The 14,802-nt window shown below is 46.2% G+C and overlaps 1 protein-coding gene across 1 annotated transcript in view; it reads right to left on the minus strand.

The window, feature by feature from the left end:
* Nuggc (nuclear GTPase, germinal center associated) overlaps positions 1–14,802 on the minus strand; it is a 40,452-nt gene that overhangs the window by 25,247 nt on the left and 403 nt on the right. Inside the window, exons 2-8 of the mRNA XM_057786686.1 lie at positions 11,366–11,470; positions 10,715–10,823; positions 9,580–9,802; positions 8,741–8,971; positions 6,308–6,517; positions 1,782–1,957; positions 531–549 (exon numbers count right to left, since the gene is read on the minus strand). Coding sequence (XP_057642669.1) covers positions 531–549; positions 1,782–1,957; positions 6,308–6,517; positions 8,741–8,971; positions 9,580–9,802; positions 10,715–10,823; positions 11,366–11,470 — 1,073 coding nt within the window. The remainder of the gene's footprint in view (positions 1–530; positions 550–1,781; positions 1,958–6,307; positions 6,518–8,740; positions 8,972–9,579; positions 9,803–10,714; positions 10,824–11,365; positions 11,471–14,802) is intronic.

Below are 14,802 nucleotides of genomic sequence, written 5' to 3' on the forward strand. Positions count from 1 at the left end.
ACTATTGGTTCAGGCTGGGGCGGTGGTGGCCCACGCTTTTAGTCCCAGCACTCAGGAGGCAGAGGCAGGCAAATCTCTGTGAGTTCAAGACCAGCCTTTTCTACAGACTGAGTTCTACCACAGCAGCGCTACACAGAGAAACCCTGTCTCAAAAACAAAACAGTATCAACAAAATTACTGGTCCAGATGCTGAAGAGATAGATATCTCAGTGATGTAGAGCACCTGCTGTTCTTTTAGGTGCCCTGAGTGTGGTTCCTAGCATCTATTTCTGTGGACCACAACTGCCTGTAATTCCAGTTCCTGGGATCGATCCCTCTTCCAGCCTCCACAGGCATCTTCACTTACATAGCACATGCATGCACACACTTGCACACATTCATATGCACACCATACACACATTCTCTCTCTCTCTCTCTCTCTCTCTCTCTCTCTCTCTCTCTCTCTCCTCTCTCTCTCTCTCTCTCTCTCTCACACACACACACAATTAATAACAAAAATAGATGTTTTTAAATGGCTGGTCTATACTTACATTTCCCATCTTTCTTTCCCTAAAATAAAATAAGAAAAAAAGTAACAATGACTAAACTTATTTTGTATTTTCAAAATTTCCAACTTTGTCAGAAAGCAGCACAGACAAACAGATGTGTCCCTGTCTTTGTATAAGCTCTTTTTGGCTCAACCCTCCCTCCACCACCACTCCTCCTCTTCCAGTATCTTGGAAAGAGGGCCTTTATTTCCCAATGGTAAGCAATGTCCTGTAAACACACTCCCTTTCCCAGGCAGAGGGTGGCCCTCTCAGTCTGAGTTCCCATGGTACTGGGCTTGTCCCTCTTTTAGACAGTGGTCTTAGAAATGAGGCAATCCTCAGTGCCCCTCAGATTTAATGATGTCCAGTTTCAATGTTGGCCCTGGAAAAGTGAGCTTCAGACATTCTGTGGTGGGGAGTAGGGCAGGATAAATTGTAGGGGTGAGGAATGAAGCTAGAATTCTGACCTAGACCGTAAGAGGAAAAATTTTAGAGAAAACAGCCAGGCTTGAGTTTTGGTGACCCTGGGAGGAATGTGGAGGGGACATGTGAAGAGTTCCAGAGATTGAAGAGAATTACCAATGGCCCAGTAACACTGACATCTTGTGACCTCATGCTGTGTGCTCAACACAGCCTGTTTGTATTTGTTCTGCTGGTTCATTTTTTACTCAACGGTATCCCAAGGTGGAAGGGAAGCCCCACCTCTCCCTAGTAACTGGGGGACAGAGTCACATGGAAACAAAGATGTCTATTAATTTCCACCAAGCTCTCCAACCCAATATCTCTAATACAGATCTTTCATTCTTAGTCATTAGATTGGTACTCTAAAACTTTTGGGTCAAATTTTTAAGCTTTAAGTTAAAAAAAAAAAACCTTAAATAAACAATACTGAAGCGAAAGCTGACACTTGAAAGTTACAGCAGGCCGGATATGGTATGTTCCTCTGAGTAGCGGGAAACCGACATTTCCATGTCACTGGGAACAGGAAGCATTCTTTCTATATCGTGCGTATGTGTGGTACCTCAGAGTTTCTGAGGAGGACAGTGGTTTAGCACACAACTGCCCCAGGAGTATCACATGACTGAGACTTTTGAGCAAACCCACCCAGACATCTTAACATCTCAAAGAGTCACACAGACTTCTCTTTCATCCCCAAGAGTCACTTGGTGAAGCCTGAGGTGAAGTTATATTGTTATTACAGGAAAGAAAGTTCAGGGCAGGATGAGCCACAGCCTTGCCAGCTCAGCACAATACCTGAGATACTCCCGCAAGTGGAGTTTGTCGGTCTTGGTGACCACCAGGGCGATGTCCGTGCAGAAGCCACGCTGGCAGGCTTTGATGCTCTCATTCAGAAGGTCCTCGTGGGCCTTTCCTCCGGAAACCCGCTCTACGTCACTGATCACCCAGATCACAGAACACTTATCAACGGTCTGCAGAAGAAGGGTCAGAAGGTGGACGGCATCTCAGTGGTAGAGCCTGCAGTTCAGTGATGGAGCTTTCCCACTGCCTTCTCCTCCACTGCCCCTCACTCAGGGCTCCCACTCCACGCTCTACACCAGCCAAGGAAGCGGCTCGTGGATGTGTACCTCCATTTGTCTTTTAGGGCCCTGAACTGGATTAGCACTGATGAGCAGACCCCCTCTCCTGGACATCCTACACACCTCAACTGTCTACCACAGCTCCTCTCCGACTGTTCAGGGCAGTTCTCTGTCACCTAGAGGGAAGGGGACCTCTGTGCCTTGCATCTTAGAGTCCACAGAACCTCAAGCACTTGGCCTACCAGAGCTCCCAGCTTCCTGAAGATTGATTGACAGAGTTCTAGAGATCAGTGCTCTGAGCCCAGACCCATCGATCATATGTGTCGCCTCACAGGAGGGCTCTTCAAAACTACCTTTGCTCACCTAGCGAGAAGCTAAACAAACGCCCGATAATTCATGTTTCAAAGGCCAACAAACACGACATTAGTAGCACCAACACTGCTTCCTTAAATGCGCATCTTGGCCCTGTGACATGATTCTCACTGTATTGTCTGTCTTATCTCCGTATATGCAAAATGCTGACCTCAATCAGAAACCAAGTTGACTCTCAGTTTTTCAACACAATAAGTTGCACATAAAGAAAGGTATGACTATTTTGTGACTTGAGAATTATTATTCTCATTATTCTACGCATACCAATTGTGTTAACCCCGTGGATGTCTGGAAATACCTGAAGATATTTTGAAAGAATGTTTTTATTTGCCTGCATGTATATGTACGTGTGTGTATGTGTGTGTGTGTGTGTGTGTGTGTGTGTGTGTGTTTTGTGTACGGGTGCCTACAGAAGCAAGAGGAGAGTGTACACTGCTCTGGAGATGAACTTACAATCAGTTGTGACATGGAGGCTGACAACTGAATTCTGGTCCTCTGCAAGAGCAGCAGCAAGTGCTCTTAGCCACTGAACCATCTCCCCAGCCCCTCGAAAGATATTTTTACTTGTTACAATTTGAGATGCTTACAGAAAAAGGCTAAATACCTTACAATGCCCAGACGACCTTCCGATAACAAAGAATTATCTAGCCGGGCGGTAGTGGCGCATGCCTTTAATCCCAGCACTCGGGAGGCAGAGGCAGGCGGATCTCTGTGAGTTCGAGGCCAGCCTGGTCTACAAGAGCTAGTTCCAGGACAGGAACCAAAAAGCTACGGAGAAACCCTGTCTTGAAAAATAAAAAAAATTAAAAAAAAAAAAGAATTATCTGGCTCCAAATGTTACAAGGTCAAGAGACCTTGAGTTAACAGCAGTGAGTTTCAAAACAGTTTTCTCTAAGGCCACACAGCTGATGAGTGGCAGAATTTGGGGTTAGGTCAATTTCCTAACTTGCCTGCTGTGGCCCCTGTGCACTGTACCCACTGGTCCAAAGCATCCCTTTGGTGAAAAGGCAGCCCAACATCTTCCCCTTCCTCAGACTCTAGTTCATAGCAAATGCCTCTGAAGGGACCATGGTGCTTGTTTAAACACAGAACTGCTCTGATTGCATCAGGAGGAGAAGACTTGGTAACATCAATTGCTTATGCCTCCCACCTCTCTCTGACCCTGATGTGGGATTCCCCTCTGTATGCTGTGAATATGACTGGTTAATAAAGAAAGCTGGCTTGAGCCTATGGCAGGGAGGAGCAGAAATAGGCAGGGAAGAAGAAACTAAATGCTGGGAGAAAGAAGGGCAGAGTCAGAGAGAAGCCATGTAGCCCCACCAGCGACAGACGCTGGAACTTTAACCGCTAAGCCACAGACGTGTGGTCACACACAGATTAATAGAAATGGGTAAAATTAATATGTAAGAGTTAGTCAATAAGAAGCTAAAGCCAATAGGCCAAGCCGTGTTTTAAATAACATAGTTTCTGTGTGGTTATTTTGGTTCTGGGCAGCCAGGACAAACAAGTGGCCTCCTTCAACATGACCCCAAGTCCTTTTGTTTCATAGATCATAGTTTAAAGAATATGTGCCATCCAAAGAGAAGAAACCAGAGGAGTAAAGGAGCCACACACATCTGGACCCTGACTCTCATCTCTTTGGAATGGACCCATATTTAGACACCAATATAAAAATGCTTGCTGCCTTCCCTCCTGGTTCTTCCTAGGAAGAAGGTGCTGTCAGTTACTTCCTGTGAGAGGCTGTCAAAAAACCTCAGGAAAGCTGGGTGATGGTGATGCAAGCCTTTAATCCCAGCACTCGGGAGGCAGAGGCAGACGGATCTCTGTGAGTTCGAGACCAGCCTGGTCTACAGAGCTAGTTCCAGGACAGGCTCCAAAGCCACAGAGAAACCATGTCTCGAAAAAAACAAAACAAAACAAAACAAAAACAAAACAAAACAAAAAAAACCTCAGGAATGCAGGGAAGAGGGGCCAGGCAGAGCACTCTAGGAACCAGCCTATCCCTCTAGGCAGCCTCCTCAGAGCGTGATCCAGGCCACATCTGCTGGCTTTGATAAGCAGCCCAGTATATCCAAACTGGCTGCAGCTGTGTTCCATCAGGGGACGAGCCAGCCCCTTCTTAGCTGTCACTCTCTGCTTGGCCCAAAACTAACTGAGGGTTCAGGGCTAAGACCAGTGAGAAATTAAAGTTCACACAGCCAGTCCTGAGCCACTGACCAGAGTGAAGGACATGGACTACCTCGTCCTAAATGAGTGGAAAAATCGACGGGGATGGGGAAGATCGAGCCCGGTGGGTCAGCTACGAAACCTGATATCACTGAATCTTGTCACCAGCTAGCCTCGGACAAGTGACTCTGTCCCCCGCTAGCCTTGGACAAGGGACTCTGTCCCCAACTAGCCTTGGACAAGGGACTCCGTCACTGACTAGCCTTGGACAAGGGACTTTGTCCCCAACTAGCCTTGGACAAGGGACTCCGTCACCCGCTAGCCTTGGACAAGGGACTTTGTCACCGGCTAGCCTTGGACAAAGGACTTTGTTTTCTGAATTTTCACAGCTTCAACTGTAGAGTCTGGCTCTCTGTTCACTTAGTGTACACTGGCAGAGCTGTAAGAGTTCTTCATAATAGTTGCCCTGCTACTAACAGTGACAAGACATCATCCATCCCTGTCCCTGTCTATCTGGGGTCCTGGTTCCCCCATCCCTGTCCCCATCTATCTGAGGTCCTATGTTACACACACACACACACACACTTTCTCTTTCTTTAGAGAATGGTCTGTCTGTTCTTTTCCTTCCAGTTTCTTGAAAAGCCTAACCCAGAGGCAGCAGGATGAAGGTAGACAGCTCCAGGCATGCTTTCTGCCATTTCCCTCCTCCACACCCCCCATGACCCTCCCTCTGTCAAAGAGTACCATCCTTCCCTGCCTTGCCAATAGAGAGTCAGACTCTTGGTTCTGAGTGACTGATTTCTGTACCTTGAACCCCCGCCCTGTTATGATTTGGATGGGAGATGCCTCCCACAGGCTCATGTGTTTGAACGCTTGGTTCCAGCTGATGGTGCTGTTTGGGAGAAGTTAGGGAACCTTTCAGCCCCACTTTCTGCTCTCTCTCTCTCTCTCTCTCTCTCTCTCTCTCTCGTTCTCACTCGCTCTCTCACATGACTGCATGTCTGCCTATCTCTGCCTCTCTTTCCTAAGTGAGGACGAAATGAGATCACTCTGCTTCCTGATTGTCATGCAGACCCTGTGCCCCGGCCACCATTCTCTCTCCACCGCGGTGGGCTGTACCACCTCTGGAACTGTAGCCAACAAAACAAATCCTTTCCCCCTAAGTTGCTCTTTGTCAGGATACTCTATTGCAGCAGCAGAAAAGTAACACAGCCTTGGGGCTGGAGAGATGGCTCAGTGGTTAAGAGCATTGCCTGCTCTTCCAAAGGTCCTGAGTTCAATTCCCAGCAACCACATGGTGGCTCACAACCATCTGTAAAGAGGTCTGGCGCCCTCTTCTGGCCTGCAGACATACACACAGACAGAATATTGTATACATAATAAATAAATAATTTTTTTTTTAAAAAGAAAAGTAACACAGCCTTCTTTGTGCTCACAGCCTCCTTGTCCCCTTACTCTGCTTCCCTAGGCCTCTCTGTTGCTACCCTTCTTGTCCATCATACACTCTTGTCCTGGCTACACACACCCCTGCAATCCCTTCTCCCCCAGTTTCTGTGGCCATCCACATACAGCCCCTGTTCAACACCGGAATACAGAAAAATAAAAGAATTTAATGTCAACAAGTTCACAAAATCCCAACTTGTTTCTCTGAAGGGGTGGAGGAATAGAGAGAAGAAAGATAAACCCCGTGAGGAAAAAAATCACCTTTTTCCACATCTCATCCCTCTTGCTGTTGAAGTCGCCTGTGCCTGGAATGTCCACCAGGACAACCCCTTCTGGAATCAGGGCAGATTTGGGAAGAATCACTTCCACATATTTGATCAAGGGCCAGATTTGTGTTTCAGCTGATCCTCCATCCCAGTCGCTCCTCTGAGTCCGGATGTAAGGGTCCAGCTTGACAGATAGCTCTCCTGCCTGAAGAGAAACGACAGGTTGCACAGACCAAGTACACTAAGGGCTCTTTATCCTGGCTGTGATGCAGAGTCAGTGAAGGGATGCTGAAGGACAGTGAGAAGTCCTCAGACAACAGACACCAGGAAGCACAGAATGGTCTCCTCAAGGACCTGTGAGCCTGTGAAGACTCTGGAGACCAGCAAGTTCAAGTTCCTTAACATAGTTGGGGCTGGAGAGGTGGCTCAGTGGATAAGAGAACTTGCTGCCCAATCAGAGTCCCAGACTTCAGATCCCAGCATCCTTACTGGGCAGCTCAGAGCTGTCCGTAACTCCAACTCCAAGGAATCCTTGTCTCTGTGTCTCTGTTTTTGTCTCTGTCTCTCTCTCACACACATACACACACACAGAGAGAGAGAGAGACACACGCGCAGAGAGAGACACACACAAATAAAACAAAATAAAATAAGTAAATATTTAGAATTCAGTGGGGCTGGGAATGTAGCTCAACTTATAGAGTGCTAGCCTAGCGAGCAGAAAGCCCTGGGTTTGGTCGCAGCACTGCATAACCTGAGTGTGGTGGTTACAGGAGACAGGAGGACCAAGAGTTCAAGATCATCTTTGGCTACACAGTGAGTTTAAGGCAGTTCGGAATATAAAAAACCAGCCCAACACAACTAGAAGAGGACTCCAGAAAAGTTATAGGATGCTAAATATATCTCCCAGATTCCATTTGCTTCTAAAATTGATGCAGCTTTCTAAATTTTGCTTAGAGCATATTTTCTCCACATGGCAAAAGGCAACTTTGAAGAATTTAGTTCCTGGAAGTCTCATGTATAATTATAGAAAATCAATCATGACCTAATGATCATATTTTACAAATTAAAGATTGATCAGAAATTTGATCTTTAAGAAAATTTTTTAAAATTTCCATATATATATATTATATATATATATATATATCCTTTCTCTCTTCCCCCTGGGTGTGTATATGTGTATGTTTGTGTGCACACTTGATATGTATGCTTTTCCAGAATATTTCAACAACAGTGGGATTGGGGGCAGGGAGGGGTCCAGTCTACTGTTCCTACTTAGATACATTTGGGAACAAAGACAGGACAGTAAGTCTCAACTGGAACACTTCAGAAAACAGAAAAGCTAGGATCCATGGTGGCCATTGTTGATCAATGTCTACAGAAAGGTCCAGAAAGAAAGCAAGAGAGAATGACACATACATGTAAGTTCACACATATGCATGCCTCAGGGCACACGTGGAAGTCAGAGGACAACTTGCAGGAACCAGTTCTCTCCTCCCACTCTGTGGGTCTTGGGGATCAAATTCAGGTTGTCAGGCTTGACGGCCAGCACCTTCACCAGCTGAGCCATTTGCTTGGCCCGCTGTGGGAAACCTAGGTTCTTTAATGTACAATGTTTATAGGTTGAGCGTTGGTTTCACAGTTTGTCTTAATATAGATTCTGAATTTCAGTATAATAAAACATGCCAGTTCTGAAATGGGATGGGCATCCCAGGCTTCATCATGCCAGCCTGGATGTCCATCTTTTGGGGAGCCAAGGGAGTGAGGTTGATCTACTCAGGGCAAGTCAGATTGTTGCCTTCCATAGCTAAGCAGAGCCACTCAGCCCAGTTCTGAATAATGAAATCCACACGCCGAGTTAACAATGGTGTTTCTGGGACTGCTTCCACTTCCTGAAATGGGAGATGTGTTTGTTGCCAACATGCATCTGCTACTTTCCATGAGATGAGCTGCAACAGCTGGTATTTCAGCAGCAACCCTATGACTAAAGGGTAACAAGCACCATGGAAGGCCAAGGAGACCACAGAGATGTTGAATCTGACACGGCTGAGTCACTGAACCGATCTAAGACCCTATTGCCTCTTAATGAATAAACTTCATTTGCTCAAGTCTTTATATATATTTATAGTATGCTATATATGATATATAATACAACATATAATGAATACATATATACTCATTTTCACTCAAAGTTATCCCAAATTAATCCCCATCTGACTGTAGTCTTTTCTGAGTATAACAACTTCATTTGGAAATCAAAGTTTACCATCTATAGGCATAAATAATGAAAGATAACTTGTATGGTAGCTAATTCTGATTTGGGTAACAATTTATTTCCAATAGAAACCACTATACCATAGACAATTCCCTTTGCCTTATTCAACTGTTATGTGTAAGACTAACAATAAAGAAAAATAAATCTTGACATTACCTCTTCTGCCTTAAGAGTGATGGTTCTGGAGGTGGGAATCCTCACTCTGGGCTTCGTCCTTAGCAAGTCCTCATAGGACCTCTGTTCTGCCCCATGGCCATACAGCATCTGTAGCTTCTCCGCCGCTTCTTCTGAGGCATCATCCCTGGCCCACATATCCGCATCTTCTTCCCTGGGCCCGTCTGCCCTGTGCAGGAGCGTAGTCAAATCCTTCAGTTCTGCCTTCCACTCCTGCCAAGGCAGAGCAAGTCACACTGCTCATGACAGACTTGGGGGAGGGGTGGTAACAAGGGGAAACAGAAAGGAAATAAGGACCATGGGGACGCAGGGGCTTAAAGAGGGGCATGACTGACCCAAGGCCCTGGGCCGGAACCCCCACCTCACCCTGCAGAATATTTTCGCTGAAATAGGTTTCATTAGATGAATGTTCTATAGTAATTTGTGTGTGTGCATACACATGCTTCATCAAGGCAGGGCTTGACATCAGATGTTCTTCTCAATCACTTCTCCTCCGTGTTTGTTTGTTTGTTTGTTTGAGATAGCATCTCTCACTGAACTGGAAGCTCACCAGTTCAGCTGGCTAGCGAGTGCCGGTCATTATCTCTGTCCCACCCTGGCTTTTTACTGTCCTCACCTGGCTTTTTACTCTCCACGGATGCTGACGGTCCAAACTTAAGTGCTTGTGCTTACCCGGCAAGCACTTTACCAACTGAGCTATCTCCCCAGTCCCTGTGCAGCAGTTATAATGATATAATTGCAATCTCTGGTGGTGTCGAGAGGAACATTTCATGGAAGAAAGGAAAAGAAGAGACATGAGAGACGGGGGCAGGCTGGCCTACCTGATCAGACAGAAGGTGGATTTTGGCCTCATACTGTTCACAGCAGCCAGAGCTCACTTGGACGATGCATGACGTGCAAATGCTTTCTCCAGACACTGGTAGAAACATCGCTTGCTGGATGAGGGCATTGATCAGAGAGCTCTTGCCGGCTCCAGTGCTTCCCAGGAACCCTACGTAGATCGGCTCCAGCGGTGGTTTCTCAATCAAAGCAAGAAGCCGGTTTCTGCATCCATTTCAGAGTGCACAGGAGTATGAGAAGAAGCACACCAGAACAGAATGCAGGGAAACTAAGGTCCGATCCTGGGCAATTCACTATATCCTTCCTTTCTTTGATGAAGGGCTAATACTGTTTCCTACTTTCTTTCTTTTTTTTTTTTAAGATTTATTTATTTATTGTGTATACAACATTCTGGCTCCATGTATGCCTGCATGCCAGAAGAGGGCACCTGATCTCATTACAGATGGTTGTGAGCCACCATGTGGTTGCTGGGAATTGAACTCAGGACCTCTGGAAGAGCAGCCAGTGCTCTTAACCACTGAGCCACCTCTCCAGCCCTGTTTCCTACTTTCTACATAGACTTGGGCTGGGGAGCAAACAGGACTAGGTAAAAATGCTTGGCAAGGAGAATTCTCCACAAACGTTATACTGTCTACACAGATGTGAGAGACATCCTTGTCTGTGTTCCACGTTCTTGTCTCTAATAAAAGTCATGCAGAAAAGTCTGAGGAACGACCCGGAGTCCTGTGAGCAAGGTCAACTATGACATTGACTTGACTGAGGACCTTTGAGCCAACTCTGTACGGACAGTTGATGAACTCAGTGACTCACAGTTTGGCTGGGTTTGGAGCATTTTCCCTTATCCACAGTGTGACTTTGCTCCATGGCTTGGTCTCTCTGAGCATCAGTTTCAGTAAAAATGGGACAATCACAGGAGAGTAGCTGACAACAGTGGTCACACAACAAATGGCTACTGTCAGTGCTTAAAAACAAAACAAAACCCCCAAACAATATAGCCCGAAAGAAAGCCTCCAGCCATAGGAATTGTTTCCTGTCCTTTTGTGCTGTTTCTAACTGAGAGCACTTTCTATTTCTCCTGGTGGGCATCGGATTGGAGGGTGCAGGTTCCAGACTCACATGAGATACTTGAGTCCACTGGGAATGCTGTCCTCCAGGAAGACAGACTGAATCATTTTCTGATAAGTGTTGCTCAAAATCCTCCTGGTCCGAGACTCCAATTTTTCATCTGGAATCAATAGAAATGGGTTATCTGGGAGTGTACCTGGCAGAGAAAGAATGCCAGGTCCCCAGAGGAGGCTACTGAATACTGCAGAAAAGGAAGAGATCTCGGCAAAATGAGAAGTCAATTAAACCAGCGAGCGAGCTATCTGCCGCTGGAGGTAAGTGTTCCTCAACAGGCCATGTAGATTCTGATCACCTCCAGAGACCGGCACACTCTGCACTCCCCTTACACTTTTCTGTGTGTTGCCATGGGCTTTAGCCCTTCTAGAGTCTTCTCTCCTGCAGATTCTGTATAAATACCCACAAAAGCACCTAGCTAACCATCTATAGACTGTCTTCTCATTCAGAAAAGGCTATTTTGATAACAGAGCAGCCTGGACATAAATGGTCAGGTTATATATCTCTGTGGAGATGCGAAGGAGCAGGTGCATGTGGAGATGCTCCCTTGCCTTCGGAACTTTCCATCTTTCCCTCCGAGTGTCTGCACCTGTCTGTGAAAGGGAGCATCGTTCTGCCAGAGCCACACCAGCCTTTCCCAACACTCACATTCCTTAAGAGCACTTTGCTCCGCAGAGGGGAACGCTTGGAACTGCTGGTCTCGATGTGACCTGCGTCTTTTCTTCATGGGTTCTTTAAACAGATCACAGTCAACTAGGGATAAACAGAGAATGTAGAGAATTATAGGCTGAGGGCGGGCAAGGGATCCTGGCCTCACCTCTGCCAGTGCACACAAGCTGAAGGGCTCAGAGCACCCCAGCTAGCTCTGCCTGCTCTGAGGGGTTGTCTCAATTTAGAACCGAATTCTCAGGGTCACTGTATCTGTTGTGCCTTAGATCAGTTACTTTTGTATTACCTATGATAAAATATCCTGACAAGAAGCACCCAAGGAAGGAAGGATTTATTTTGGCTCATGTGACAGGAGCATAAGACAACGGGTCACAGAGTATCGGCAGTCAGAATGTAGGGAGTTATGTATACACAGCTCGCTGTTGTCATCGTATTCAGTCCGGGACCCTGGTATATGGGCCAGTGCCACCCACATTAGGGTGGGTCTCACCTCAATTAACCCAACCTAGGAGCCCCTCACAGACACGCTCTTAGGGGCTTGTCTCCACGTGATTCTGGGTCCTGGCAAGCTTACACACACACACACACACACACACACCATCACACATCTGGTTCCAACATTCCTCTCCACATGCAAACTGCTATTTGCATATATATCCTCAGAAGACAAAGTAGCTAGACACTGTCCACCAAGTTTAAGCTTTAGGAAATCCACAGGGATCAGACAGGCCTTTCAGACGTCCATCAGAAACAGAACAGAAGGGAAAGCAAACAGGTAACCATAGCAAGTGTCTTCTGCTAAGCCGCTGAGTCCTTCATCATCTGTAAACCAAAAGGCTGGTCAATTAGAAGCATTGAAACAGTGTGAGGGGGTTCCCTATACAATGGATGTCTTCCAGTTGGGCCTGGGGTACATGACTGTTACCCCCAGCTACTCAGGAGGCTGAGGCGGGGAAATCTTGGCATCTAGACCAGCCTGGGACACCTACTAAGAGCTTATCTCAAAATGAAGGTTAAAATCAGGATTGGAAGGTGGCACAGCATGAGGACCAGCTGCCAGCACCTACATAACAACTATGCTGGGCCAGCTTCAATCCCAGCATGATGGAAGCAGAGACAAGCAGATCTCTGGAGCTCCACGATCCTAACCCAGTGCTCCTAGGACTTGCTGGTTACCATCCTAGCTTAACTGGTAAGCTCCAGGTTCAACGAGAGACTCTGTCTCAAAAAAAATGGTAGAATACAATCACAATACATTATATGTGTGTATGAAATTGAAGATATCAATGTTCTAAACTAGAAAGTGACAATGGTATCACAGGCCTATAAAGATGCTGGAATAAAGTCTGTTAAATGGTACAAACAGGCAAATTGTATTCTGTGTAAATTTTTTGTCAATAAAGATTTTTATAAAACTTTAAAAAAAATAAGGTGAACAGCAACTGAAGAAAACAGCCTACATTTAACTCTGACTTCCATATGTAGTCAAGCGTGTGCACACCCACCCACATGCACATGTACACACATATAAATACACTCACACATGAACACATGCACATGCATACACCATTCCTACATACACAAGCTGAAAATTTAAAAAGGGGGGTGGGAATATAACTCAGTGGTATCTATTACTTAACTAGCAAGCATGAAGTCCTGGGTTCAACCTCAATACCACAAAAGGATAAAATAAAATATACTATAATAAAATAAAAGATGCCTTTTGGATATTAAGTTGGAGAATCACCCCTGCCCCATGCTTCTTCACCTACAGACATTAGCAGCTGCTTCCTTAAGCAGCAGAAAATAGAAATCAGGAGATCTTTGAAGTCTGCAGGAATCATTCATTCCCTTCCATGAGGACTTGATTATGAGATGGAAGGTTGGTAGGGGCCCTAAACCTAAGGAAAGCTGTGCTTTAGATTTGGAGAACACACCTCATTAGTGTTGCCTGGCTAGAAAGGGGGAACAGCTTGGTCTCTGGGGCAAAAGTTGCTGCAAATGATCCTAACCCAGCACACCTAGGGCTTGCCCAGGGAAATAGCCATGGAGTGATCTGGAACACCTGGTCCCAAGAGATGCCACTCTGAGCTCATGTGGAGAGCGGATATAAGACCCCAATGCTGAGTGCGGCCTAAGGAGGTCAAGTTCACCAACGGACTGATGAGGCACTTCAGTGGGGACCTAGGGTAGCAGCCTGAGCAGAAACCCCAGCTTGCATCACTGGGCTCCAGATGTGAGTCTCCCACACATCACGCACAGCCTTCCAGCACCACCTCTTCAGTCTTGCATCTCCCAGAGCAGATTCTGCTGCCTTCTGGAGACAGCTCATGTGCCAAAGCTTGAGCGGCTGACACCTCATGCTTCTGCTGTGACAGATGAAAAGCTTGTTCACTAGATCCTTCTGTCCCAGGAAGTGACTGATCTCAACTGCAAGCATGCGTCCTGGCTCAGCTTCAGCACTGCAGAGCTAAATACCAAGGAGCTGCTGGCTCTGTGGCTTCAGCCAGAGAGGAAGAGGCAGAAAAGAAAAAACACGCTATTTGAAGGCCTGGGCCAGTTGTAGGCCAAACACTAAAGATCAGGAAGCAGTTCAGAATGCATGCACAGTAGAAGGATATCTACTTTGTAACTCAGGTACTCTTGCGTGAACAGTGTTGGTGCAGTCTCTTAGCCATACACATCAAACAAAAAATAAACCCATCTATCGAGAGCCCTCATTTCAACTTTATAAAACTCGGCAATTCATCTGATATGAGTGGGAGCAGGGGTAAGAATTCAGATAAAATAACAAGATTACAATTCTTTTCTCAGTTCCAAAAATAAAAAACCACCTGGAAAGGATAAAATATTCCATCTTGGATTTATATCACGAATGGGTCTATTAAACTGTAGCTGGAGTGGATTGGCCTGAACATGGACCGTGGTTCTTATCCCCTACAATGACTTGGCCATCCCATTGTCTTGTTCCAGCTCCGTTGAATTATTCTAGGAAAGAGCAAGAGGGGTGGATGGAAGGAAGCAGGCAGGGGTGTCGCTTTTGAAAACTGATCCTCAAAATATGCAGCTCTATAGTCAACGTGAACCATTGCTAAAGCAAAGGATCCCCTCCTTAGTTCTGAGCTCAGCCCAAGGGACCTAGAAGTTGCAGAGATTTTTGCTTGTATGTCCTGTCAGACTTCATGAGATGGCTGCTATCCACACAGACCTGGAAATATTGGTTCCCTTTCCCTTAAGGGAGCTGTTTCCATAGTGATGAGGAGGATTTTGCTCCTCGGTTCTGAAAACAAGGATGATTTGATATACCCTTGTTCCAGTACCTGGGAGCTGCCCCCTCTGCTTCCTCAAAGAGGCACTACTGTGGCCCAAGAGATCTTCCACCAGCCCACTGAGACAGGAAGCTTGCCCACACTGAC

The sequence above is a fragment of the Chionomys nivalis genome, chromosome 12 (assembly GCF_950005125.1).
Source record: "Chionomys nivalis chromosome 12, mChiNiv1.1, whole genome shotgun sequence".
In the NCBI taxonomy this organism is placed as follows: Eukaryota; Metazoa; Chordata; class Mammalia; order Rodentia; family Cricetidae; genus Chionomys; species Chionomys nivalis.